Source organism: Plasmodium cynomolgi, chromosome 6 (genome assembly GCF_000321355.1).
Source record: "Plasmodium cynomolgi strain B DNA, chromosome 6, whole genome shotgun sequence".
NCBI lineage: Eukaryota > Apicomplexa > Aconoidasida > Haemosporida > Plasmodiidae > Plasmodium > Plasmodium cynomolgi.
In genome coordinates this window covers 358,040-385,975 of record NC_020399.1, presented here as the reverse complement: position 1 = coordinate 385,975, position 27,936 = coordinate 358,040, and the positions used below count along the sequence as shown (strand labels likewise).

Below are 27,936 nucleotides of genomic sequence, written 5' to 3'. Positions count from 1 at the left end.
TTTTTTTTTTCTTTTTTTTTTCCCTCTTCCCCTTAGTAGGAAGACGCGGATGCTTCTCCAGCTGGACGTGGGCACCCAGCAGGAAACATGGTCCCAACACAGCGCGAAGCTTAAGTGAGGCATCACGGAACTGCCTCTTTCTACACAGCGTGGGAGCTGGTGCCCCTTAGCGTGGACGTACCTACGGTCGCTTCTGTCGTCGCTTCTACCGTCCCTTCTACCATCCCTTCTACCATCCCTTCTACCGTCCCTCCTACCGTCTCTTTTTCACATGTTCAGCACGGTGTGTGCACGTGTTGATTCCATGCATCTGTCACTCTCCATCCTGTACTCTACCGAGTGGAAAAGAACGAACAGTAGCAACACCCAGGATGAGTGAGAAGGACTTTTATCAAGTTAGCTCTAGTGTGTTAGGAGGCTCCCATAAGAGGGGGGAGGGGCAAAAGGAGAACTAGGAGCGACAAGAAAGAGGAAAACGCAGCGAGAGAGATCACCACTACCGGCGTGGGCACCACGTGCATGCCTCGTCACTCGCACAGGACGAACCACATGACTGCTTCACCAATTCCTTTCCATTTTCAGAACTTGGAAGGACACATCGAGGAGTCCAGGCGGAGGGTACGTCTGCCACTGGGCTGAAGCGTCACCTTGTGGGGAGTTACCATGAGGAGTGCCACCATGCGGAGTGCCATCATGCGGAGTGCCACCATGCGGAGTGCCATCATGCGGAGTGCCATCATGCGGAGTGCCACCATGCGGAGTGCCACCATGCGGAGTGCCATCATGCGGAGTTCCACTTCGATGGGGCACTCCTCCCCATACACTGCTAACCCCTGCACGACACCTTTCCTCCCCAATTTCGCCAAGATCGAGGAGAAGGAAAAACTTATAGCAGCGGAAAAGGGTTAGAATAAAAAAAAAAGAAAAAAAAAAAAAAAGGGTCCAAACCTAATGGCACATCGGTGAGGTGGTCCCTTTGGAAAATTCGGATCAAATCGAGAAAAGTGTGTCTCTCACGAATTCGAAAGAGTTTCATTTGCATATCTTTCCTTCTAAATGGCAAATATGCTCACTGATGGGACTGTTGCCGTGGTGCTTATTGCCGGTCTGTCATTCTCCCAGGTGGAGACGCGAATGCGTCGGGAGCTCCACAGACCCCACCCTGTTACTACGGCTACTGCAGCTTAGTGGTCCCATCCGACCACAGCTCCGATGATAATGGCTCCACCTTAAGGTATATATTATTAAGAGTGAGCCATTTGTACGCTTATCAGTGTTGCAAAGCATGTTTGAAAATAATTATCTGCCTTTTTGTGACTCGAACGTTGCCATCGGTTGGTGGGGGAAGACAAGGCTACTCCGTTTGGCTGGCCGCTTCACCCACCGCTTGACTCGGCGCTTCCCCCACTGCAGCGACAACGTGAAGCGGTTCCTGAACTTGTACGAGGATGAAGAAATGGAGAATATAAAAAAAAGACTAAGGGAGAGGAAGACCAGGGGGGGGAAGATAGCCACTCGGAGTGGACGGACTGGCTTCACCAATGACGGACCCTCCCGTGGAGGTACCCAAACGAATAGGTATGCAATCATCACCAAGGAAAGCAAGCCATCAGAAAGCAGAAGGGGAAGAAGAAACATAAGAGAGTTAATCAATTTGGAAAAAGAAATCATTGTTACAAGAACCTTGTTGCAAAAAAAAAAATCAAGACTAGACGATATTTATAGCTATACAAGTAGACGAGAGAAGGTGATAAAAAATTTGAACCTGAGCATGAGCAAGGAGGCATCCTTTTTGCAGGACTCCCTTGTTGACAAGTTTAAGCGAACTGAGGAGCTCATTCGGGTAGGTCTCCCCCGAGTGTTTAGAAGTGTAGAGGTGTGGAGGTGTGAGGACACGCGGCAGTGATCCGCTGCACAGACACCACAACACAGGTTATGGATGGCCAAGGAGAGACTCCCCCATAAGCACACCTACACACCTGCTTCCCCACACACCTGAACGCAGAAATTTGCTGAAATACGAGCGAGGAAAAAGAGAAAAAAAAAACAAGTACAGCTGCTGAATATCGAGATGAGCAAACTAGAGGTAGAGTTCGAAAAAAAGGAGGAGAAGATAAAGGAAATGGACAAGTACAAAACGTTTCTGAGCAAGCTGGCCAGCACGGAGGAGGAGGCGACACAGGTGGAGGAAGTGGCAGAGGTGAAGGAAGTGACAGAGGTGAAGGATGTGACAGACGTGACAGACGTGACCGCTTTGGGAGACGCGTCTCGCTTCTCACAAAAGATCGCCAAGTATACAAACAATCCCCAGCTGCTTACAGATAATTTCAACCTGCTGGAGGAGCAGCACCTGCAGCTGATTGACGACACACAGAATACCGAGTACGAGTTGGAGGAGTATGAAAAAAAATTGGCGGATAAAAAGAAGGAGTTCCTAACAAGAACTAATGACGTCATGAAAAAAATAGTTCAAATGGAGGGCTACATCAAAGACCATACGGATCAAATAGGCGAGTACGAAAATGCCATTAAAAAAAACCAGAGTGAAATATCGTTCGATAAAATCAGCAGCAAGATTGACTTCATTTGTGCTCACTTTAACTACGACGTGAATACGAACGATGTTATGAAGAAGCTGCAAATAATGGAGAATAATATGTATGCCTACATTTCCACGCTGACCAAGTACACGGGTGGGTGCGCGCAGGTTCGCGGTTCGCGGGGGGTGCGAAGGACATGCGGTGCACTGCTTCATCATGCGCTACTCCCAACGCGGCACTCCCAACGCGGCACTCCCAACGCGGCACTCCCAACGTGGCACTCCTCAAACGGTGTGCCGCTTTACACTGCCGTGCTTTCCCTCCCCCCCTCACAGAGGAAAACAGCCAGCTCGTGTACGAGTACCAGCGGGAGTGCGAGCAGGAGAGACGAAAGCAAATGCGGTTCGAAATTAACCTCGACAGGAAGGGGAACAACCAAAGCAAGCAGCTCAAAAGCACGAAGACTACGAACAAGGCTTTCGGAACCAACCAGAAGGAGGTACGGAGCGAGGGTGTTACTCGGAGGAAAATACACACAAGTGAGAGAGAGAGGCACACTGGCTCACTGTTGGTACCATTATGAGAAGGTCACTTGGGGACGAATTTTTTTTTTTTCTCTCATTCCCTAGTTAACAAAATTTCGTTCCATTCGTAGTGTAGCATAGCATAAGTACCTCCTCGGGGGGCGTCGCCAAGCAGATAGCAGGAAATTGAGCATCCGTGCGTTTGCCTCCCGGGGGGCTCTCCAACTGCGTGAACTGCGCGAATTGCGTGACGCGCGTATGCATGTTAGCCCATAGGCAGGGAGATTCGCACACACGGACGTATGCATATATGTATTTGCACACATAACAGTGGCACCCCGCACAGCTAACCACGTGTGAACCTTTTGGGTGTCCCTCACGGAGCACGCGAGCCAGCGCGATTATCTGCATGCCTTCTTCTTCTCCCATCTGCTGCTCCTCCCCCATCGGCTGCTCATCCCCTTCTGCTGCTCCTCCCCCACTGGCTGCTCCTCCCCCATTGGCTGCTCCTCCCCCACTGGCTGCTCCTCCCCCATTGGCTGCTCCTCCTCCCCTGTCTGACCCCACCCACGCGCAGAAAAAGGAGAAACGGGAAAAGCGGGAAAATATTTACACGCTCTTCGAAAAGGATCTCTTCAAGTGAGGAGTCGTTGGGGGAATTGCTCTCCCCTTTGCATTGCAGGTTCGAAACGGAAACAAACGGTTGGGTGGTGGGACCCCTGCCCAGTTGTGGCTAGCCATCCCCGTGGGTAAAGTCACCCCATACCAGGGCGCAAAAACGAAGACGCACACAATACCCCCCCAACTGGACAAACGACTCTCATCACGTAGGACCACCGAACCATGGATAGACAAAACCAAAAAAGAAACTTCAAAATTTTGTTCGAGAGAAGAATTATATTATCCCCCGATGGAGAAAAGCACACGGATAAATCCATAAATGGATTTTATGGAGTGTGCCTGATATTGCTTTCCTTGTGTATGGTGTGCTTCTCTAGTTTTTTTTTTCTTTCCCATGCATCCGTACGCTGCATACTATTACATCGTGAGTGTTGGCTCCATCCCTGTGTACATTATGTATAGGTACTTCACGTGGATTTCCTTGCAACTGTTTCAGTACTCCTGATGGGGGGTGCACTGGTTGGCCAAGCAGGATGGCAACCCTGCGTGGCTACGTTGCGTTCGTCTGTGCGGCGTCTCTTCTGTGCTCCACGTAGACCTGCGCGATGGGGGTGTTATAGAATTGAGTTGCGCGTGGTGAGAAGAGAGTTGAGCATGCTAATTCTACGCAGTAGCAGACCCGAACGGACCGCCCTACCTGACATATGGGGTTGAACTCGTTGTCCTCGAAGACGTTTATACTTTTGATGATTTTTTTATCAAACAGATCGAGGGCTGCGCGGGGAGTGCGCATAAATGGAAAGAACGAAAAAATGGAAAGGAGAAAAAAGGAAAAAATTTATTAACACGAATAACAGCATAGGACAACGTTGCATGTGTCTGATTTGCTCACAGAGGAGCAAAAAATAATTACGTGTTTTTTTTTTTTTTTTTTTCCTTCCCTACAATCGCATGATATCAACTCCCAATCCTTCGTCAAATTTTCGCTCGCCGTGGAGGTCGACTCGTGGTCCTTCATCAAGTCGAAGGAAATTTCAAACGTTTTATCTGCAGTGTGTGGGGTGACCTCACGCAGCTGTGTTTTTTATTTTCTCCTATTAAGAGTATGGTATGTCGCGCTTGCACGAAGAGCGAAGTGTGCAGCATGGAGCATGTAAGATGCTCGAAAAGAGAGGCGCACCAACCTGTAGCATACGCCTCGCACATCTGCATCTCGACGTATGTGAAGAGATCCCACACAAGCTCCTCAAAGGCCGGGTAGCTAATCTGCATCCTGCGCGGTTGGTAAAACTGCTCGAATTCGATGGTATATATTTTTAACACCTCATTTTTTAAATTCTTCAAGCTGATGCGATACTTATATAGACTCTTGTTTGTGATGAATCGCTTGATTGGGTAGAGGGCCTGCAGGGGAAAGGGAAGGATGGGGGGGTACTCACAGTGCTGCTCTTTGTCATCATCGTCGTCGTCATGGGGAGGGGTTCGCGTCGATCCTAATTTGATATCCCCCCCCCCATGCGTTGTGGCCTTTTCCTTGAGTGGTTTGTCTCTCCATGGTTCAGCGATTAACCTGTTGTATGTATTCCTCCACTTGTTTATTTGCGCAGTGCCTATGTGGGGGGGAAGCGAAGCAGTGAAAGAGTGAAGCAGTAAAGACGCTAAGCAGTAAAGACGCGCAGCAGTGCAGGAGTGAAAGTGTGACGCACTGCGCAGGATAATACGTTCACACCGTGCGTGCATGTGTTCACTTTTATGTCACTTGGCTAGTTAGCTCGCTGTTGAGATGTGCTGATTGTTGGTCGGGTCAGGAGAGGTTCTCTTCCTTAGGGGGAAGATACATAAATGCACAGGGGGACCTCCGCTCGACGTGCGGTCCTTTTCTCTCCGCATCGTGAAGTGTGCTTTGGTGGACTAATCGTTGCCTTAACCCGGTTTCCCCCTACCCCGTTCCGAGTATTCGCGCCGTGGCGGTCCGATTTTTTGCCTTTTTTTTTTGCCTTTTTTTTTGCCCTCACTTTCGGTTATTCTTTCGTGCCTTACCATACGAGCGTGTTGAATTTTCTTTTTTTTTCAAAGTGCTCTGCAGGGAGAGAAGAAAAAAAAAAAAAAAATAAGGCGTGCATAGGTAGTTGTACAGGTAGGTGTAGAGGCATATGCAGATGTACGTACGCGCGTGAGAGCCTACGAATGCGAATAAAGCCACTTGACTCATTCGCTCGTTGGGCACTTCCCCCACCTGAGGAGTAAATATTCATTATGTAAAGAATTAGATGCGTGAAGGCTTCGATAAACTCCATTAAGTAGGCTTCCATTTTGCTTCCTCTTTTTTTTTGTTTTTCCCGCGTGTTGTGAAGGATGGAGGTAAGATTGGAGTCGGCCTACGCGCTCTACGCAAAAGGAAAGAACGAATGGGAGATCGACGAATGAAATAATGGACGGATGGGCGAGCGAACGGGCGAAAGATCGAACGAGCGTACCCTTCTGCGCCAATGCTACTCGCATGTATGCGTGTTTGGTAGCAGGATGGGAGGGCATACGTCCCAATGAGCGCGCTCGAGGGGATATCGCAAAGCACATGCGGGGGCATGTGGTTGGTGGGTCCCCCTTTCGCTTGCTCTGACCTGCCATCTTCCTCACCAAACCGCTCATACCTATTCATACCCACTCACTCACTCGCGATACCACACCTTTACACTCCTCGAAGGGCCAACGAAGCTTAAAAAAGGTGAACGTGTACAAGCGCCTGCCATACCTTTACCTGGGTATGTTTTTCATCGGGGGGCTACTGGAGGTGGTTTTCTGTTCCACCAACTTTTATCAAATATATAACATCGGTAAGTGCAAGATTGACCATGTCAAGGAGTGTGTTCACTAATTTTTTTTTTTTTTTTTTTTTTTTGTGCATTTTTGAGCATGTAACGCTTTTTCCAAGTGCATTCCCGGTTATGCCTCTTCGCCTTCGTTAGCATAGCCCACGCGGGTTGTGCAATTGTCATGTCTGTAGAGTTATTTTGTTTTGTTTTGTTTTCTTTTTTTTTATTTTCTTTCTTTTATTTATTTTTATTATTTTTTTTTTTTCTTTTCGTTCCCTTTTTGCGGGCTTGCGCCTTGTGGACGAATGTGCACAAAGGAGCCGCGCCATTTGTTGGCCGCAATTTTGCTTTGCCTTGCCGCATACTCAGTGTATGACAAGTGCACCCGACTTGGTCCAGTGTCACTACGTTTTGTCCATTCCGTTTTTGCCTTTTCACTCTTTGCTTTTTTGCGTCTCTTCACGGTTGCCCTTTTTTTTTTCCTCATTTCACGGTTGCCCTTTTTTTTTTCCTCATTTCACGTATGCCTTTTTTTTCCCCCCTTTCACGTCTGCCTTTTTTTCCCCCCTTTCACGTCTGCCCTTCCTTTCGCCCTTTTCCTGCACACCCAAGGCGAGAGCGAAAAAAAATCAGACGAGGACGTATCGGAACTCATGAAGAGATACGAGCTCAGACAGAAGATTAAAGAAAGTAAGGCAGACCTATATATGTGCACAGTTTGCTATGTCCATTTTGTCTACTCCTCCTTGCTCTTCCCTTTTGTGTTGACAGATCGGCGAACCGCATGGATTCGTGGGTGAAGCAGCAAGCTGTGTTCGTCCAGTCCCCTGACTCCGTTATGGCTACGTTGAAAGGTGCCCACTGCTTACGACTAACCAATTGTGCATTTTTTTTTTTTTTTTTTTTTTTTCACCCCTCCACAGAGGCCACTCAAATTTCAGAAGAATAAACTACAAAGGTGCGAAGGGGTCTAGTTGGATGCATAAGCAAGAGAACCAACTTGAACACTCCCCGTTAGTGTTAGTGGCGGACCCTTCCCTCCTCACGATTTTGGCCCCCCTCCCTAAGATGGTCAGCCCGTTGTATTACCTCCTCGGGGGGGCGCTGTATACCATTTTCTGGTGCAGCATTTCCTGCTGCTACTGCATGTACCGAGTCATGTATTTTTCACTAACCAGTTACCTAGCCTATAAGTATGGCCAGTCCGTTTATTTTGGGGCGGGGGCTCCCATGTGAAGGAGCCATGTGAAGGAGCCATGTGAAGGAGCCATGTGAAGCAGCCATATGAAGCAGCCTTGTTGAGGAGTCATGTGGAGGAGCCATGTTGGGCGCTACGCGGAGCAGCCTTGCAGGGCAACCATACGAAGCAGCCCTGTTGGGTGACCGAGATGAATTTACTGTACGCTCCCGCCGGGGCATGACACATGGACGCGCCTAGTTGGTTAAAAATGAAAACAGCCAAAATTGGTTTATGCGTTTTTTTCGCATGACCTGTTAATATTTTTTTTATTTTTATTTATTTATTTTTTTTTTTTCACGGCAACAAATTAATGCGCGTGTGGAATTTTTTTCCATTTTCCCACTTGGGATATTTTTTTACGCCTGCAAAGCAGAGGGGTCATGTCCTTGTGGAGGAATAAATGTGTGCGTTATTTCGCCAACTGGTGGGACTTCCACGTAACGCAGGGTGCCTCTTCGGAAATGGCCACATCGGGGAAAATACCCCAACGGGGGAAAAATTTACAGACCAAAGTGTGCATCACGCAGGGGACTGGAGCAGAAGTCACCTCTAGGCATTCCCACAATGACGAACTTACACCTGCACGTGCGTTACTCCTGGAGCTCCGCGAGGATCTCCTTAATCTGATGGTGGTACTCCCGGGCCGCCTGCTGCGGACTACCGCTTTTCGTTATGGCGCGCCCAACGTTGATGAGCACTCTCTCATAATTTCTGGAGTAACCATTACATAACACTTTTCGCAAGTCGCCATTCTGGGCACCCACCCCTGGTGCTAAGATGTAGCAGTCAGGGAAAAGCTCTCTTATTTTTTTTATTTCATCATAGCAGTTCGCACCCACAACGAAGCCAACAAATTCATTATTTTCTTCCAAGTGTAACTGCTTGGCCATTTTCTGTGCCTCTTCTGCCATTACTACATACGCTTCTTTACCATCGAGGGAAAGTCTATTTTGAAATATGTGCGAATCTGCGTTGGTCGTTTTAATTAGTACGAAGGTGCTATAATATCGTTTGCATTCTTCGTCAAGGCAGATGTCTCGTAGCATGTGGGTACCCATGTAAATGTTAGCTGTACACGAATCGCTCCTCAAGTAGTGAAATATGAATTTCCTGTAGTGCTTCACTGTATTGCCAATATCATTCATTTTTATGTCAAGGATGGTTGGCACGTTAAGGTGGTGCAAATAATCAAATACGTTCTTTAAGACGTCTATTCCGAGGGAACCATATGGGAGGTAAAAGGCGAAATTCATTTTGTATGCCAGGGCGTATTGCTTCGTCTCATTGATTATGTAAAAGCAGAAGTGACTGAAAAAGTAAAAAAATTCGTCCTTTTCTTGTGCCTCCTTTGGTGGGTTTTCTGCGAGTAGCATTTGTCCGCCTACTTGTGGGGCGAACAGTCCTCCCTGGCTACTACTATCATCATTGCTTAGGTTTTTTTTGATACTCTGGTAGCCATTTTGCTTCTCACTCTGCATGAAGGACTTTATGTCAGCTTCATCCGGGTCCAGCCCGATGCACAGGCATGTATTCACTTCTCCCCTCCTCTTTTGTAGCTTTATTTTCAAATTCATCTTCGCGACGTTATTTGGGTCGACTGTGATATCAGCGCGTTGTTTGGGATAAAAATAGGGGAGGCCTTCCCTGTGCGGAAGTTTGTCATATTTCGAAACAACTGTGGAACATCCTCGATTGCTAGCTTTTTTTTTTTTCTTTACCGAAAAATTGCGCACAAGGTGGCTTTTTGCCAAAAATAATATGAACAATTTGAACAACATGAACAGGTCATTTTTTTTTTTTTTTTTTTTTGCCCAAAAATTGTGCACAACGGTGGTTTTTTTTGCAAAAGTAATATGAACTATGTGAACAAGTTAGCTGCGCTGTTGAAAATCGTCTGAACAAATCAATTTTTTTTTTTTTAGCTAACTAGAAGTGAACTTTGGTTTTTTTTTTTTTTTTCCCCCATTTTGACAAAATGGCACGCTAGTGAAATACTTTGCAGGAAAATGGAACATACAGGGGGAGGATCACAGAATGGGTGGAATTGCAAGGAACGAAATTACGAGAATGGGCTGATTTCTTGGTGGGTCATCCTCATGTATCCTCTCAAACGGTACATTCACGCATTACGCTGTGCAGACAAATGTGGAGATCACCTTAGGAAAGCACACGTGTAGACGGCCGATGACCAAACCGAATGTTCATTGCGCGAATAAGTAGCAAGGATAGACCTCTTGGCAGGGGCAAAGCTTACCGTGTTGGACGGAGTCACATAACCTTGACAGCGTCATGGAAAGGGGGAAGGACAAAACAGGGGAGGAATGCCTCTCATTAGTAAATCTATCAGCCACGATGGGGATGTATCCCCTTGGAGCAAATGCATGGAATGTATATTTCCGCGCAGGGTGGTCCCCTTCCTACGCTGGGGGAGAAAACTCCCTGCCAAACTTCACCCATTAGTGTGTATAAGTGAATCGAAAAGAGGGGAGGGGTGTGTGTGATCCCAGAACGTTTGAATAGCCATATGGATAGTCCCTTTTTTTTTTTTTTTTATTGTATCACTTCTAAACCGTTTTGCTTAGAAATATGTGTATACTATTGGAAGTATGTACGGACATGCCGTTCATAGCCCCCGTCGGGGATATGCGTCAATACGACATGCTTCCTAAGGGTTCCCATTTTTTTTTGCCAATTTGTGTATAGCTCAGCGGTGAAGCCGTAAGGATGGACGCGAAATGGCGCTTGTCGCGCATAGGGAGATTATGATGCACACCGCTCCGAGAGAAAAAAAGGGCTTCATCGAGGGGCTGAAAATGGGATGGGTTCATTTCGCACGAGGATACAAAGGTAGCTCGAAGTAGACACACCCGTGAGGAGCATATGTGTGTAGCGGGAAAAAAAAAAAAAGAAACAAAGCGGAGCGGAGCGAAACGGAACGAAGCAAAACGATACGATTCGATACGATACGATGCGATGCGATGCGGCAGGAAGAACGCCCTGCGGAGAAAACGACCGAATAACACATAGCTGGTGAGAAAAAAAAGACGGTGACAAAATTGACTAAACACTTTGTAGGGAAAAAAATGCAAGGGTGACGCGGCTTGCGGACATGCACACGTTTGCGCATTTGTGGATCAGCAAGTAGTTTTCACTGCTCGCAGGTTGACGGCGCGTGCCCGTTTGTGCGACCCTGCACCGGGGGGACGGGCTCCAAAAATGAGCAGTGCAGCGAGGCGGCGCGGTCACACAGCGCAGTTTCGAGGCGCGACATCGCCCTGATTAGCTACGACCGGTTAGTGGTGCCGATTGATCACACGAGGTGGTACGCGGTACTACGAGGTAATAGGCGGTACTACGAGGCAATAGGCGGCACTACGAGGTAATACGAGGCACTACGCGGTAGTAAGCCAGCACCACACCTGCGCTACCCCCCCATGAGCAAGGCGGAGGAGCAGAACGGCGGCGACTGCGCGCCGAGCGAAGAGGCGGAGGAAGTGCTGTTGAGCGCAGTGGCCTTTTTCAGCCCCGAGGGGGGTGGGCTGCAGGAAGGAGCGCTCAGCAGCATCCGGGCAGATGAAAACGCAGTGAAGCTTCTAAACGAGTTCACGCAAAGCGAAGAAGATTGTCTATTTGTATTTAACGAAAAGGATACCATCAAATTTTACGCATCTATTCTAGACTTACAAAAAAAAAAAAAAAATGAAAAATATTTAATCATTTACAAAACGACACAAAGTAAAAAGCCACTCTTTCTCGAAATGAACAATGATGCAGAAAATGTGACGAGGAAATTTTTGGAAATTTTTTTTTCCAATACAAAAATGACGAAATCAATTCTTCCTCTTTGTTGAAGGAAATGAAAAAAAAGTTTAACAATTTTTTGCTCAACTTGAGGATTATCTACGGAGAGTTACAGGAAAAATTGACTTTGCCACTGTTGCCATCTGGAGAGAAGGAAGTAGAGGATGACGACATCAACCACGTGGAAGAATACTTAATACACTTCGTCAAATGCTACCACGTAATTTTACGTAATTTTGTAAACTACAAGAAGAACAAGTACGAAAACTGTGAAGATTTTTTGAGTTGTTTGAAACATAAAAATGAAGACATCAACTTTTTGTATAGCGAAATAGAGAAGGAGAAGTTCAAGCAGATTGTACACACCATTTTGGAAAGGAAGAAAAATTCCAGCTATAAGAACATTATCGAAAATATTAGGAGAGAAATTGTGGATCTCAAAATGGAAGTGCTCGATTTGTATACACATTTGAAGCCAGTTATTCACTTTTTACAAAAATTGGAAAATAGCAGAGAAGAAATTGAGAATAAAAATGTGTTGGTCGCTCCGATTGTACATGCATTGTCTTTGTCATTGAATCGGTCTGAGTATTTAATTAAGAACTGCAAATTTGTGTTTGATTTCCTTTCCAGGGTGCTTATAAATTCTTGCAAGCAAAATATGAACACTCCAGAAATTATCAATTCCATTTACAACTGTGTGGATGTGTTGAAGAGCAAGTTGTATGGGACTTTGAATTTTCTGCTGAATTTTTTGTACCTCTTTAGGATGTACCGTGAGAAGAATGACAAGCTTCGTTCTTTGAGTGAATCCTGCGGGTGGAGTACTCCATCGAGGGATGCACAGAATGATGAAACTGAGCAGGAGTGTGCCTACTTCCCCTCCGTCAGTCTGTACATTTACAAATTAAGGCTCCTAATCGAATACCTAAAAATTTACCAAACGTACATGAAGTTGGAAAAAATTGAAATTCCTGGTGACAAGGGAAAGGAGTTAACAGAAGAAATTCATACCATTCTACGAGAGTTCAACTCCATCAATGAAAGCTTCCTAGATATTAACCACGAAATAATGAGTGACGAAGAAACGATTTTTATAAACAAGTACAACCACTTTGAGGACAAGGTAAAGGAACTAAATAAGAGACTCATTTGCGTTCTTCTTCACTCCTTTGACACTGATTTGAAGAAAAACATCAAACTGCTAAACTCCTTTTTAATTTTGAGGGACCTACGACCCATCGAGGTAGAGCTCATTCGACATGCCTCTCTTCTCTGTGAGGACCTCAAGAAGGAGTTCATTTTGGTGGACAATTTGTTCATCAAAAATATGACCATCGTGGCGCACAACAGGGCCGTTTTCCTGGAGCAGGCCCCAGAGCGCCGAGGGGAAGTTGGCAGGGTAAGCGGTGGTGGAAGTTCAGGCGCGGTTATCGGTGGTGGAAGTTCCGCCGCGGTTATCGGTGATGGCAGTTCCGCCGCGGCTATGGGTGGTGCCAGTTCCGCCGCGGATAGTGGCAGGGCGGAGCTGAGCCAGCTGCACATCGACCAGAACGCGCCCCTGTTCTGCGAAGTGGTGAACCTTTTCACGTCGCTGCTGAAGCGAATCGAACAGCAGTACTTCCCGCTGCGAAAAATTATCAAAGTCCTCAACTTCAAAGATGAGAAGACGGAAGAAATAAACGCGCTGTACAGAAGCATCACAACGAAGATCAGCCAGTACATAAGCAACATGAGCAAGGAATGGTTCACAGAAACGATAGACGTTGTGAACACCTTCTTGAACGAACCTATATTTAAGCAAAAGGGAGAGTTATTCTACGTGAATTTCCATCAACATATTTTCCTCTTCATATGCAACGTGAAAAATTTATACCTGAACAATTTGACCGTCAATGAGGAGTGCTTGAAAATTTACAATAGCACCAACCGGTTTAAGGAGTTCATCCATACGCTCAACAGCATTACGAAAAAGTATAACGATATTGTGTCTAAAACATTGGGTGTACAGAAGGACCTCTTTCATGAGAAACTATGCAGTGTGAAGAACACGTTACTGAGAGGAGTGACTGAGTTGCGGTGGACACAGGAACAAATATTCGAGTACATTCAAATGGTGGATAGAGATATGACAGAAATATTTAGTAACATCTCTTCTGTACATAGCAACTTAATTTCTATCCTAAGTGTGACGAACAGTTGGACAAGAAAACCAATCCTGGAGAGGAGAAAGAAGCATGAAGATATTTATAACTACCTGAACAGTTATAAGAACAATATGGCATTGTTGAAGGGGAAGCTAATGGACGATTTTAAGAACATTCACATGAGCATGAAACAATCTTTTGATCTTCTAAAGATAAAGAAGAATAACCCTATGTGGAAAAATTATGTAAAGTTTGTAAACAGTATAGTTACGGATAGGGTCACCGAGTTAGTTAACTACCTCTTTTCAAATCTGAACAGTATTATGAGAAATGCGGAGAGAGAAAACGAACCATTATTCACCATCAAAATAAATTTCGTAGATCATAAACTCAATCTGGACTTAAAATTAAAATGTAAAAAATCTCTAAGCATTACAAACATTTTCTACAAATGGCTAGATGATTTTATGAATCTCTTTTCTGGTATTAAAAGGATTGATATAAAGAGTGGAGATTACGTGAATGAAATTTTACTCAGCTTAAAGATTAATAGGAATAAAAGTTGTCTTGAAAAATATTTCGAATCCACCATTGATAGATGTTATGCGTATATAGAAAGTCTAAAAAAGTATGAACACATTTGCAAGAAGGACATTAAGAAGGAGTTCCTCCAGTTTAAGACTCAAAATGAAGTGTCTCTTTTCCCTACTTACTTTGAATTCAACAATAATTTTCGGGACACGTTAACCCTGATCAATATTAACATTACACATTTATTCCCAAACGTATTGGCATATAAGAATTTGATTTTGTCTTTGAAGAGCGAGTTGAGTAGCTTCCATCATTTGCGTAGTTATCAGGTCATAAACTTTGTGGCATTTCACTCGGAGCTCTTTGTTGAAAAATTGATTAACTTTTCTCAGAAGGACATTTCGATGTATAGTGAGTACTTGCAGGTGTTCGTGCGGGACGTGATTTACGCCGTGAGTGCCTTTTACGAGGGGGTGTTGACAAACTTGAGGGCCGCGGGCGTGAGCGAGTTCTTCGGTCCGGGCAAGAAGGGGGCTCCACGTGCAGGCGGGGTGGAGGAGATTAGCGGCGGGGTGGCTGAGATCAGCGGCGGGATGGCGGAGTTCAGCGGAGGGGTGACTTCTGCAGATGGGGTGGCAGAGTTCAGCGGCGGGGTTGCTTCTGGAGGCGGGGTGACTTCTGCAGATGGCACTGCCGCCAGCGGCGCGCCCGGCGGAATAGCCCCCCTGGCGAAGAGCAAGAAGGACGCCTTCTACAACCTGATGAGGAACCTGCGCAGCGTGAAGCTGAGTAGAAAAATAATCCCCCTGATTTTTCAGAAAACAAGAGAAATAATGGAGACCCTCAGGGAGCTAGGCATAACAGTGAAACACAACGAAGTGCTGGAAGAAATCGAGCGAAACAAGGAGCGAGTCGAGATACAGTACAACGAAATAAAGGAGAAAATTATTAAGTACAAAAACGAGGAAATTAAAAATATCAAAGTGGAGATCAAGCTGTTTAAGGATGAATTGAAGAAGCTAAAGAGTGGCATCTTGCAGAATATGCCTAATGCTCCCAAGGACATGCAGGGTAACCCTTATGAGAAAATTAACGAGTATAGAAAAAGCTACCAAGTGTATAGGGACAAGCAGAAGTATCACAACGAGTTGGAGATTCTATTCGAGTTGGACATCACGGTGTTTGATGAGCTGAACGAGTTGGACAGCAAATTGAAGGAGATGAAAAATTTGTGGGACGTTATTAACAGCATTGTATTTTTCATGGACGAGGAAAAGAGGAAGGTGTGGACAGACATCGATGTGAATGGAAACATATATCTAATCGATTTTGTTTCACAGTACTTGAGAAAGAACCTATCCGAGCTGAAGACCATGCCCGTGTATGAACACATCATAAAGGAATTGAAGAAGTTTTCTTCCATCCTGCCGCTCCTCGTAGATTTGAACAACGACTGCATTTTCGATCGCCACTGGAGCATTATTATGAATTTGTCGGGGAGCGTGGAGAGTGCTGCCGTGGTGGAGGGTGCTCACGTAGCGGACAGTGCTAACGTGGTGGAGGGTGCTAACATAGTGGAGGGTGCTAACATGGTGGAGAGTACTAACGTGGTGGAGAGTGCCAACATGGTGGAGAGTGCTCCGAAGAAGCACCAGCAGGTAAAGTACAAAGAGATGACGCTGCAGGGATTCTTCGACCTGAAACTGTACAAGCACGTGGACGCAGTGCATGAAGTGATGGAGCAAGCCAAAAAGGAAAAAAAAATTGAAAACAAAATCAGAGAAATCAGCCAAATCTGGAGAAAAATGAATTTTGAGTTCTTGAAGAAAAACTCGTACATTCAAATAACCAACATGGATATGATACTCGAAATTGTGGACGTGCATACGTCCGAGATCCTGTTCTTCATAAATCAGAAGAAATATATTTTGTTCATTCAGGAGACCATTTTAAAGACACAGGAGAACTTGAAAAGAATCGATGAGGTGATAAATATATGGAGAAAATTTTTGAACAAATTTGAGAGGCTACAACCGATTTATCTCAACTCAGAAGATATTCATTCGCAGCTCCCTCAGGAAAGTAGGATGTTTTTCAACATCGAACATGAGTACAAGGAAATAATTCTCAACGCTTATGAGCATAAGAACGTGTTACAGATTTGCCTGAACGAGGACTTATTTTACGTGCTGACAAAATTTTTTAAAAACATCGAGTTGTGTGAAAAGGCCCTTAATGACTACTTGGATCAGAAGAAGAAGGCTTTTCCTCGGTTTTACTTTTTGTCCAACATCGCCCTTTTGGATATCCTCAGCAATGGGAAGAACCCCATGAAGATCCTTCCCTACGTCAACGATGTGTTCAACGCGATTAAGACGATTGAGTTTGGGGGGGTGGCGGAAGTGACGGAAGTGAAGGAAGTGAAGGAAGCGGCGGGAGCGGTGGAAGTGACGGACGTGACGGACGTGGCGGACGCGGCTGGGGAGCCGCTACTCGGAGAGAAGACCCACCACGGTGGGGAGCGCCTGCATGGTGCCTCCCCCCCTACGACGGAGTTCACCGCCAAAGGGGTGTACAGCATCGAAAACGAACACCTGCAGTTCCCCACGGAGCTGGCGCTGAAGGGAAATGTGGAGAATTACCTCAAGGACCTGGAAACACACCTAAAGGTAACTATTAGGAGCATCCTGGAGAAGGCAAAAATCTGCTCAGAAAATTTAGACGAACAAAATAGAGACGAGACGATGATAACGAACTTTATCAGCCAAGTGGTATGTACATGCAATCAAATAGTTGTGACGGACGAAATTAATAAATGCTTCGATGAGCTGGAAAATGGAAACGAGTCAGCATTCGTCGAGTACAAGAAGATACTAATTGAGAGAATAAACAAGCTAATTAAGTTAGTGGAAAGGACGCAGGATTGTAACATCAGGACTAAGTTACTCTCCTTGATCATTTTGGACGTACACACGAGAGATGTTATTATTTCTTTTATAAAGAAAAAAATTTCAGATGGGACTTCCTTCGATTGGCAAGCACAGCTAAAGTACTACTGGGTTTACGATAAGAAGGAAAACAACTACACCTGCGAAATAAAGCTGTGTGATTTTAGGACCAAATATCTGTATGAATATATTGGGAACTCAGGAAAGTTGGTAATTACTCCTTTGACGGATAAGTGTTACATAACCCTGACGCAGGCACTGAACCTGATCCTTGGAGGAGCCCCCGCGGGTCCTGCAGGAACGGGGAAAACAGAAACGACCAAGGATCTATCCAAAGCCATAGGTATAGCTATATTTATATTCAACTGTAGCAATCAAATGAACTACTTTAACATGTCTCAGATTTGTATCGGACTATCTCAGACAGGTGCATGGGGATGCTTCGACGAATTTAATCGGATAAGTATAGAAGTGCTGTCTGTGGTTAGCACACAAATTAAGTGTATCTTTGATGCAATTAAAGAAAAAAAAACTATGTTCCATTTTATCGATGATGAAATTGTTTTGAAGAAGACATGTGGATTTTTCATTACCATGAATCCAGGGTATGCAGGGAGAACAGAGTTACCTGAAAACTTAAAAAATTTGTTCAGGTCCTGTTCCATGATTGTACCTGATATCAAATTTATATGTGAAAATATGTTAATGTCTTTTGGGTTTATTAAGGCAAATAAACTATCGTACAAATTTGTGGAGCTGTATCAGCTGTGCAAGGAACTACTCCGGAAGAATATTCACTACGATTGGGGACTGCGTGCTGTTAAGGTGGTACTCATTCAGGCTGGTAATTTAAAAAGGAAGTACAGCAACTATGATGAAGAAGTTATTCTGATGAAGGCACTGAAAGATTTTAATATCCCTAAAATTACTCATGAGGATATTCCCATTTTTCTGGGGCTTGTGAATGACCTTTTTCCGAATGTGGACTGTGGGGATGGGTTGTTCCAGGAGGAGGTTGGCGTGGAGGGGACGGACCCCCCCCACCCTGGGGATGGCATAGTGACACCTCCACACGGAGTGACATCTCCTGAGGAGGTGGCCTCCCCGCAGGAAGTGACCTCCCCACACGAAGTGACACCTCCATACGAAGTGAAACCTCCATACGAAGTGAAACCTCCACACGAAGTGAAACCTCCACACGAAGTGACACCTCCATACGAAGTGACCTCCCCACACGAAGTGGCTCCCCGCGCCGAGGGGGAGGCACACCGCGTTGTGAGCTTCGACGAGGCCATACGAAGCAGCCTCCGGGACGCCAACCTCCAAATGGATGACAATTTCATCCTAAAGGTAAAGCAGCTCAAAGACTTGATGGATGTACGTCACTGCGTATTCATCTTAGGAGAAGACGGCTGTGGAAAGTCTAGCGTTATTCAAATATTATTAAGTACCCTGAACAGAATCAACGAGAAATGCTTGCATGAGGTTATTAACCCTAAGTCGATCGAGTCGTACGAATTGTATGGCTACTTAAACAAAAACAACGAGTGGGTAGACGGTGCTCTGTCTTCCATAATGAGGAAAATGTCGAGGAATATATCTCCCTACAGTGAGAGCATCAAACATAAGGTCCTTCTGCTGGATGGCAACATCGATGCGGAGTGGATAGAAAGCATGAACACTGTAATGGATGATAACAAGGTGTTGACTCTGGTGAGCAATGAACGCATACCCTTCACCAAGGAAATGCACCTGTTCTTTGAAATTACTAACATGAAGTATGCCTCGCCCGCCACAGTCAGCAGAGGGGGGGTCCTCTACATAAACAGAGGTGACATAAGTTACAAGCTGTACATAAGCTCTTGGATCAACCTCCTAAAAAATCACGTGGCCAAAACGGAGTTTTACTACCTATTCAACATATTCTACGCGCAGAATATCGACATGCTCAGGAAGCAGTGCAAGTTTGCCTTCGAGCTGTCCAACTTAGACATTGTGAAATCGATCTGCAACTACATCGATTACTTCCTCGTTAAGTATGACAAATATATTAGCGAGGTCATACGGAGCATTGAGAATCATCAGGGGGAGGACGACGCGATGGAGGAGAGGAAGGGGTCTCCCCCTCCCGCAGAAGGGGAAGCGATCAGTCTGGGAAGTGCACCAAAGGGGGGAAACACACCCAACGGGGGGAACACACCAAAGGGGGGAAATGCCAAGCCGGAAGAGCTCCACCCCACGAGGGAAGACCCACACAACGGAGATGAAAAAAACGTGATAAACAAAATAAACTATAACTATGAAATTTTGAAAGATTACTATAACAGCTTTTTCATGAACTCATACATGTGGGTGCTGAACAACCTAATCGTGGAGGACAAACTAATGAACGCAAGGAATGCACTCAACAATAATGTCAAGTCGAGTGTGAAAGTGAAGATGGGGAGCGACTACTGCTGCAACTATGCTTACAATATCTACGACAATGAGTGGAAGCACCTGAGTGAATACCTGGACAGCGACATTTTGTTTTTGCAGAGGATGCGCTGGAACTTTGGGCAGGAAGCGGAGGAGACGGGGGAAGCGGAGGAGATGGGCGAAGCGGAGGAGATGGGAGAAGCGGAGGAGGCGATGGAAGCGGAGGAGATGGGCGAAGCGGGGGAGATGGGAGAAGCGGGGGAGACGGGAGAAGCGGAGATGGGCGAAGAAGGCAAAGCGGGCCGCCCACGTGCCAAGCACAAGCACAAGAAAAAAAGCGAAAACAACTACATCGAAAGCATGCTGCCGCACAACTACGATGAATTGTACATCAACACGATCGAGCTGATACGCACGGAGAAAATGATCAAGTATTCACTACATAGGAACCAGCCAATCCTCGTCTATGGAAGCAACGGAACGGGAAAGACCAAGTGCATAAGGAACAACATCAACATGAATATAGAAAAATTTACCCATACGACGATAAGCATAAATTATTATACAAACTCGTTTGTCCTTCAAAAGATAATCGAGAACAACGTGGAGAAAAGGAACACAAGGACATATGGGCCCCCGAATCAGAAGAAGCACATTTTTTTTTTGGAAGATATGAATATAACTGCTAAGGATAACTGTGACACGCAACAGACGTTAGAGTTCCTAAGACAGTTATTAACATACAAGCTGATATATGACAGGGAGAATTTGGACGAGAAAAAATTTATCCACGACGTCCTCTTTATAGGAACAGTAAATAATAATGCAAATAAACTTATAGACAAAAGAATCCAAAATAAGTTTCACATTATTAACATAGAAGATATTAACATGAAGACATTCAATAATGTGTATAAAATTATACTAAAACAGCACTTGCTGAAGTTTGATGACACAGTGAAGGGTCTACTTAACAGTATAATTTCGTTTTCCCACGACCTGTACAGTAGGGTTACGGAGAATATTGCCTTTAATTTATCGAACTCGGCTCCACACTACCTGTTCAACTTGAATGATATTCATAGGGCATTTCACAATATCATTAAGTGCACGAACCCTGATTTGTATAATGGAGGGAGCTTCAAATTTTTGATGATTTTTTTCCACGAGATGCAGCATGTGTACATGAATAAGCTGACGTCTAATGAGCACATCGAGATTTTCACGCAGATCTTCAACCGCCTCGTGCAGCAGCACTTTCCGTTTTGTTTGGAGGACTTGGGTCGCCACCGGGTCGCCTTCGACGGGGAGGTCAGCACGAATAGCGCGAGTGGCGTGGCTAGCGGTATGACTACCGTGACTAGCGGTATGACTACCGTGACTAGCGTGACTAGCGGTATGACTAGCGTGACTAGCGGCGATGGGGACGCGCTCGCACCAAACGGGCTGAACGCATCAAACGGGCTGAACGGCACTACTGCATCTACCACCGCCTCTCCCAGCTCTGCTAACCTCCCGTACGACCCGCGCAAGAACATATTCACTTCGTTCATTTCGGTGCGCAACGGGTTGGACAAAATGTACCTGAGTGTGAAGAAATTCCACGTGCTGAAGGAGGTGCTGGCAGAGAAACTGAGCGAGTACAACACCTCGCACGTGGAGCTTCCACTCGTCCTCTTCGACTACGCAGTTGTACAGATATGCAAGATATGTCGCATCTTAGACTTTGACATTTCTCACCTGATGCTGATCGGCTTTGGAGGATCGGGTAAGCAGTCTCTAGTAAAACTGAGCATCTTCATAAATGGTCTTAACCTGTTGCAGATCTCTACGAACAACAACTACGACTTGAGCAATTTCAAAGCAGACCTACAGGAGTTCCATCTAAAATGTGCTATCAAGCCGGGCAACGTACACGTGCTGCTACTGAAGGAACAAAATATCCTCGACTCGTTCCTTCCGTACATAAACGACTTAACCTCCACGGGGTTATGTAACGATTTGTTCACAAAGGATGAATACCTGGGAATTTTCTCGTCCATCCGAAACCAGATAAAGTACCTAAACATTGGAGAGAGCAACGAAGATGTGTTTAATTACTACATAAGTAAAATAAAAAAGAATTTCAAAGTAGCAGTGACCCACTCTCCTATTAGCAGTTTGTATAGAGACCGTTTGACCAAGTTCCCCTCATTCCTATCGAATTTTTCCTTCGTTTACTTTTTACCATGGCCATATGAAGCACTTGTAAATGTTTCAAACAAATTTTTGAGTGACTTAGAAATCGAGGAGGAGTTGAAGAAGAGCATCTGTGAACACATGGCCTACGTACACACGAGCACAAACGAGATGAACAAAATTTATTTAGAGAAAAAGAATCGACACAATTATGTCATACCGAAGACTTTTTTAGAATATATATACTTCTACAAGAACCTGTTGCATGTGAAGACTTACGAGATTGAAAAGTCAGTGGAGAGACTGAACAAGGGGTTGTTAGCTCTGACGAGCACTAGAGAAAATGTACAAGTGTTAAAAAAAGAAATAGAAGTGAAAATAAAAAATATAGAGGAGAAAAAAATCGAAGTGAATGAAATTATAAAAAAAGTGAAAGAAGCAACAGAGGTGACGAATAAAGAGCAGCAGATCGTAAATGAGGAGAAAAAAAAAACAGAAATATTTACACGAGAAGCAATTGATATTCAGGTAAAAGCAGATAAAGAATTGAGTGAAGCTTTACCCATAATGAATAAAGCAAAGGAAGCTGTAAATTGTATTACCAAGTCAGCGATTCAGGAATTGAAGTCTCTACAGAACCCACCCAAGGAGTGTCTAGATGTTACGCACGCTGTGTTAATCGCCCTGAAGGAGATAAAGAATTATTCGTGGAAATTTGCCCAAAAAATTATGAATAATCCAAGTCAATTTTTATCTAAACTGCAAAAATTTGATGCAGAAAATATGGAAGAAGAAACCGTCCATTTGTTGACCCCATTTATTGAGAAGAAATTCTTCAACTACGAAATGATGAAAACGAAATCTTCTGCATGTGCCTATTTGGCACTTTGGCTAGTCAATATTGTAAAATATAACGAAGTGTATAAAAAGGTGAAGCCACTTATGGATAAATTGCAAGAAGCCACGAACAATAAAAACAGCGCACAAGAAAAATTAAACCTCCTGGAAAATAAGGTGAAGGAACTAACAGACAGTGTAGAAAAACTGAGGAACAAAATGAATGAAGTTAATGAAGAGAAAAATAAAATCATAAAAATTTTTAGTGAATCTAAGGACAAATTAAATCGAGCGGAAAATCTCGTGAACATGCTATCGGATGAGTATAGTAGATGGTCTGATGAAATTGCCATAATTATTTCGAATAAAAAATACATTTATGGAGACTGTCTTCTCTTGTCTTCCTTCATCACCTACTTGGGGGTCTTCTCTAGTTCCTTCCGAGTCAAATTATGGAAGAATCTTTGGCTTGAACAAATCAAGAAGAGTAACATACTTATAAGCGAAATTACCTCCCCAATTGATATCATGGTGCAGGATATACAAATAGCTACTTGGAAAAATGAGAAGCTTCCTGAGGATAGGATAAGCATAGAGAATGCTCTCATCGTAAGCACTTGCTATCGGTGGCCTCTATTAATCGACCCACAGTTACAAGGACTGAAATGGTTAAAAGCCAAAGGAGGAAATAACATCACATGCCTCCAATTTAATAGTGACCATTTTATTGCAAAGGTAAAGAATGTTATCATGAGGGGTGGGTACCTCATCATAGAAAATGTCACAGAGGAGATTGATAACGTTATCGATGGGCTTCTCAATAGGGAATTCATAAAGAGGGGAAATGACACCTTTGTTAAGATTGATAATGAGGAGATGCAGTTTAACTATCCCAATGCGATTAGCAGAGTTTCGAAGATTAAGTCATTCTATGAGAGTGGCGCTGGAGGAGGGGGAGGTCGCGATGGTGCCACTTCTGGGCGGGGAGAGCACAGCTCGGGTAGCTTCCACGAAGATGGAGAGGTGGACAATGAAAATGACGATGAAGACGCAGCGGAGTTGGAGCAGGAGGAGGAAGAAGAAGAATCGCTACCCAGCAAGTCAACCCCCAGAAGGGGAAACAGGCAGAACGGTAGACAACACGGAGGTAGCAGCCGGCGTGGTAGAGATAGCCCAACTCAGGAAATGTCGATGATGAGGACCCCGAGGGAGAAACAGGAGGATGAGAAAAATTACGAAAAAATGTCCAATTCGAAGAGTATGAGTAAATCTCTTTCAAATGGAAGCTTAAGAAAGGCTCCCTTTTTCAACCTCATTCTGCAAACGAAGCTGAGTAATCCACACTTCAAGCCGGAGGTGAACAGCCAATGCACGCTGATAAACTTTAGCGTTACCTGTGAGGGGTTGGAGGAACAAATTTTAGCAATCATCGTTAATATAGAGAAACCAGAATTGGAGAAACAGAAACAGATACTCGTGAAGAACAGGAATGAGTACAAAATAGTTTTGAACAAATTGGAGGACGAAATTTTGTACCAGCTGTCCGCCGCAGACTCGACCACGATCATCGATAATATTTCTCTCATTAACAGTTTGAAGACGACTAAGGATACATCTATCAGCATACAGAAGCAAGTGGCCGATTCGATCACGACGGAGAATGAGATTAACAAAACTAGGGAGTTGTATAGGACTCTGGCGAACGAGGCCTCCATCGTGTACTTCATCCTCATCCTCATGCACAACATTAACTACATGTATCAGTACTCGCTGGACTCTTTTATCAGCTTGCTGCTCAAGTCGATCGAGGCCGTCCACGCGGGGGTGGGAATGGGGAACAAAATAGGGAGTCGTATGGGAAGCGGCATGGGAAGCGGTATGGGAAGCGGCATGGGGAGCGGTATGGGAAGCGGTATGGGAAGCGGCATAGGAAGCGGAATAGGGCGCGGAATAGGGCGCGGACTAGGCCGTGGCGTGGGCAGCGCGGGGGAGGACGAGCTGGGAGACTCGAGGGGGTACTTCCGCGACGGCGTCGAACGGGAAGGAGGAGGAGCGGGCGCAGCGGACGAAGACGAGGCGGAAGAAGCAACTCGGAAGGGAGAAGAACAAAACGACCTGTGCGATGAGCACATGAACCAGCTAATCATTTCATTCAGGAAAACGATCTACTCATGGATCAACCGAGGGTTGCTGGAAGAGGACAAGCTGCTGTTCAATTGTATATTTGTCTTCAAATTGTTGGAAAAAAACAAAATTCATGACAAAGATTTCAGCATGGATTATTTGAACTTTTTTTTGAAGCCGCCCCGAATGAAAGAAGCGATTCAGAACCCGTTAAAGGAATGGCTAGCTGATGACTGCTGGAGAAATGTATGCGTGCTGTCAAAATTCAAAGAGTTTGAAAGTTTAACCAACAATATACACATAGATGCACAGCACAAGTTCAAGCAGTGGTGCTCCGAAATACAACCAGAGATATGCACCCTCCCCCTGGAATGGAAAAAACTAAGTAATAACTCTTTTAAAAAATTACTTATTATAAGATCGTTGAGACCGGACAGAGTAACAGTAACGTTGGAGAAGTACATTCGAAACGTATTGCCGAACAGTGAAGAAATCATGGAGAGGAAAAACTCCTTTGTGGACACACTAGAATCATCGTACAATTTTATGATTAACTCTACCCCGATTTTATTTATCCTAACCCCTGGGTCAGACTTTATCAAATATGTAGAACAGCTAGGCAAGAAAAATAAGTTCTTTCTGAACACTAATTTGCACATAGTCTCTTTGGGACAAGGACAGGAGACGATTGCATTGTCTAAACTGGAGCTAGCTCATAAGGAAGGTCATTGGATAGTCCTCGAAAATATCCATCTCATGGCAAAGTTCAATCTGGTTTTAGAAAATGTGATTGATAAATATGCTGCGGAGGGTTCGCACCCGAATTTTCGTCTCTTTTTAACATCAGAGGTGACAAAAAATATCCCCATAAGTATTTTGGAGAGGTCGATAAAATTGACGAACGAAGCTCCAACAGGTTTTAAAGAAAATTTGAAGAGGGCTTTTACCTTCTTTTCTTCGGATGACTACGAAGAGAAGGACTTGCGAACAAAAAATATTTTATTTTCCCTGTGCTATTTCCATTCAATAATTGTGGAGAGAGCCAAATTTGGTGCTCAAGGGTTTAACATAAAATACCCCTTCAGTTTAAGTGACCTTCGAGACAGTGCAAAGGTTCTCTTCAATTATTTAGACAACCAAAATTCTATAAAGGTTCCTTGGAATGACTTAAAATATATTTTTGGAGAAATAATGTACGGTGGACATATCGTTAATGATAAAGATATGCTAGTGTGTAAGACTTATTTGAACTACTATATGAAGGAGCAGTCCCTAGAGGGGATGCAGCTGATCCCCTTTTCTAAAAATGTACAAATATTTAGTCCTAGTAACTATGCATATGATAAAATTTTAAAATATATCGATACGCAAATCGTCGCAGAGTCATCCATTTTGTATGGCCTGAACCAGCATGCAGAAATGAGCTTCAGAACAAATGAAAGTATCAAACTGTTGACAAATATTTTTAAGTTAAAACTGCAAGAGAGTTCTACCTTCGTGGAGGAACTAACCCCTGGAGAGACTTTGGAAGTTCGCACTGCCAACATCCTTTCGGAGATATTAAATGAAATCGAAAACGTACATTTTAATGTGGATGAATTGGTTAAGTCCATTCCAGACGATCAGATCACACCTCTGCAGTACTTCCTCTTCCAAGAATGTACATTAATGAATTCACTCACAAATATTATGAGAGAGTCCTTAAAGGAGCTACATCTAGCCATTAAAGGGGAAATTAATATGAACATAAAAATGGAATCATTGATGGATTCTGTGTACAAAGATCAGCTACCAGAGTTGTGGAAGAATAACTCCTACTCGAGTAACAGAAACTTGTGTTCGTGGATTGCCAACCTGAAGGAACGGATCAGCTTCCTCTCCGATTGGTTCAACGACCCGTTGGTGACTCCCAAAGTTTTTAACGTCTCCCTTTTGTTCAACCCTAATAGCTTCTTCAGTGCAATAAAACAAATTCTCTCTAGAAATGAGAAATGCGAATTGGACAAAATTATTATGCAAATTGAGGTCACAAATAAATCTTTGAATAATATTCACTCCTACCCTAAGGAGGGCGCTTACATTTATGGCCTCTATCTCGATGGCGCTAACTACGATATTGAGAAGAACACCCTCTGCGACTCGAGCTCCAAGCAGAAGTACTTCCTCATGCCCGTTATTCACTGCAAGCCGGTCGTCAGCATGGGGAAGGTGGAAACGGACGTATACGAGTGCCCCGTTTATAAGACCGTCTCCAGGGGGCCCACCTACGTCACCAATATTAAGCTCAAGACGAAGGAGAACCAGGAGAAGTGGGTGCTCGCCGGCGTTGCGCTCATCCTGGATATCGCCGACGATTGAAGGGGCGGAGCGGTGACGCGATGCGAAGTGGTGCGAAGTGATGCGAAGTGATGCGAAGTGATGCGAAGTGAGGCGAATTGAGGCGAAGTGAAGCAAAATGAGGAGAGGCAAAATGAAGCGGGGCGAATCAGTATGTCCTACATTTCATGACTAACCGTGAGCCCTACCCCCTTGTGTACTCATATGCGCGAATTTTACTTCCCCCCCCCTGGGAGTAACTTCTTTTTTTTTTTGGCCCATGCGTCTTCACGGGGAAAAGGGCGACCCATGTATTTGCTTCGTTTGCCCGTTCGCCTGCCCGTTCGCCTGCCCGTTCGTCTGCCCTTTCGTCTGCTCCTTTTTCCGCCTTTTCCGCTTTTTTTCTTTTTTTATTTTATTATTTTTGTTCTAACTGACAAACGCGTGCCCTTCGCAACAGGGATAATTTAATGGTCATTTTTTTTTGCCCTTCACATGGTCATGCAAGTAGGGAAAAATGAGTCAACAGGCACAACCGGGGGCTCTTCAGGGGGGAAGCGTTTTGCGGTCAGGCGATTTAGCAGTTGGCTTTTGGGCGATTAGCCAGTTAGGAGACGAGGTTACCACGTGGCATAAGTGCTTCTCGTCAATTTTCTCCTCAACCACGCAGCAACCGCGCAGGTGCCCACTTTTGGCGAGGAGCAATTCAGGAACCACTCGCGTCGTCCCCCCGAGGGAACGCTGCAGCCACCTTATGTGCCTTGCGCATAGATCCGCTCCCAAAAATGTCCCTCTTGTGACAAGCTCGCTTAACTTCTGGATAAGGGAAAAAAAAAAAATCTACTGTGAGTATCTATCCGTAATTGTTCATTTGTTCGTTTGTTTGCGCATCTGTTGA

General features: G+C 44.7%; 6 protein-coding genes across 6 annotated transcripts; 4 read left to right on the top strand and 2 right to left on the bottom strand.

Moving 5' to 3' along the window:
* Positions 1–1,122: 1,122 nt before the first annotated feature.
* On the top strand, positions 1,123–3,195 carry PCYB_061790 (hypothetical protein; the record flags this gene model as incomplete). The annotated part of the gene is made up of 5 exons (XM_004221346.1): positions 1,123–1,234; positions 1,414–1,843; positions 2,312–2,693; positions 2,876–3,079; positions 3,170–3,195. Coding segments are annotated over 5 exons (1,152 nt in total), but the record flags the coding sequence as incomplete, so codon positions are not given.
* A 712-nt stretch (positions 3,196–3,907) lies between these two features.
* PCYB_061780 (hypothetical protein) lies at positions 3,908–4,147 on the top strand (the record flags this gene model as incomplete). Its single annotated transcript, XM_004221345.1, has 1 exon — positions 3,908–4,147. The coding sequence occupies one exon, from the start codon at positions 3,908–3,910 to the stop codon at positions 4,145–4,147; it is 240 nt and encodes a 79-aa protein (XP_004221393.1).
* Positions 4,148–4,235: 88 nt separating this feature from the next.
* Positions 4,236–5,997, bottom strand: PCYB_061770 (mitotic spindle assembly checkpoint protein; the record flags this gene model as incomplete). The annotated part of the gene is made up of 7 exons (XM_004221344.1): positions 4,236–4,283; positions 4,383–4,459; positions 4,631–4,732; positions 4,870–5,089; positions 5,256–5,295; positions 5,726–5,765; positions 5,922–5,997. The coding sequence occupies 7 exons, from the start codon at positions 5,995–5,997 to the stop codon at positions 4,236–4,238; spliced, it is 603 nt and encodes a 200-aa protein (XP_004221392.1).
* A 392-nt stretch (positions 5,998–6,389) lies between these two features.
* On the top strand, positions 6,390–7,447 carry PCYB_061760 (hypothetical protein; the record flags this gene model as incomplete). The annotated part of the gene is made up of 3 exons (XM_004221343.1): positions 6,390–6,519; positions 7,111–7,188; positions 7,422–7,447. Coding segments are annotated over 3 exons (234 nt in total), but the record flags the coding sequence as incomplete, so codon positions are not given.
* Positions 7,448–8,334: 887 nt separating this feature from the next.
* PCYB_061750 (orotidine 5' monophosphate decarboxylase) lies at positions 8,335–9,312 on the bottom strand (the record flags this gene model as incomplete). Its single annotated transcript, XM_004221342.1, has 1 exon — positions 8,335–9,312. A coding segment is annotated over one exon (978 nt), but the record flags the coding sequence as incomplete, so codon positions are not given.
* A 432-nt stretch (positions 9,313–9,744) lies between these two features.
* On the top strand, positions 9,745–27,080 carry PCYB_061740 (dynein heavy chain; the record flags this gene model as incomplete). The annotated part of the gene is made up of 3 exons (XM_004221341.1): positions 9,745–9,851; positions 11,178–11,517; positions 11,592–27,080. The coding sequence occupies 3 exons, from the start codon at positions 9,745–9,747 to the stop codon at positions 27,078–27,080; spliced, it is 15,936 nt and encodes a 5,311-aa protein (XP_004221389.1).
* Positions 27,081–27,936: the final 856 nt, after the last annotated feature.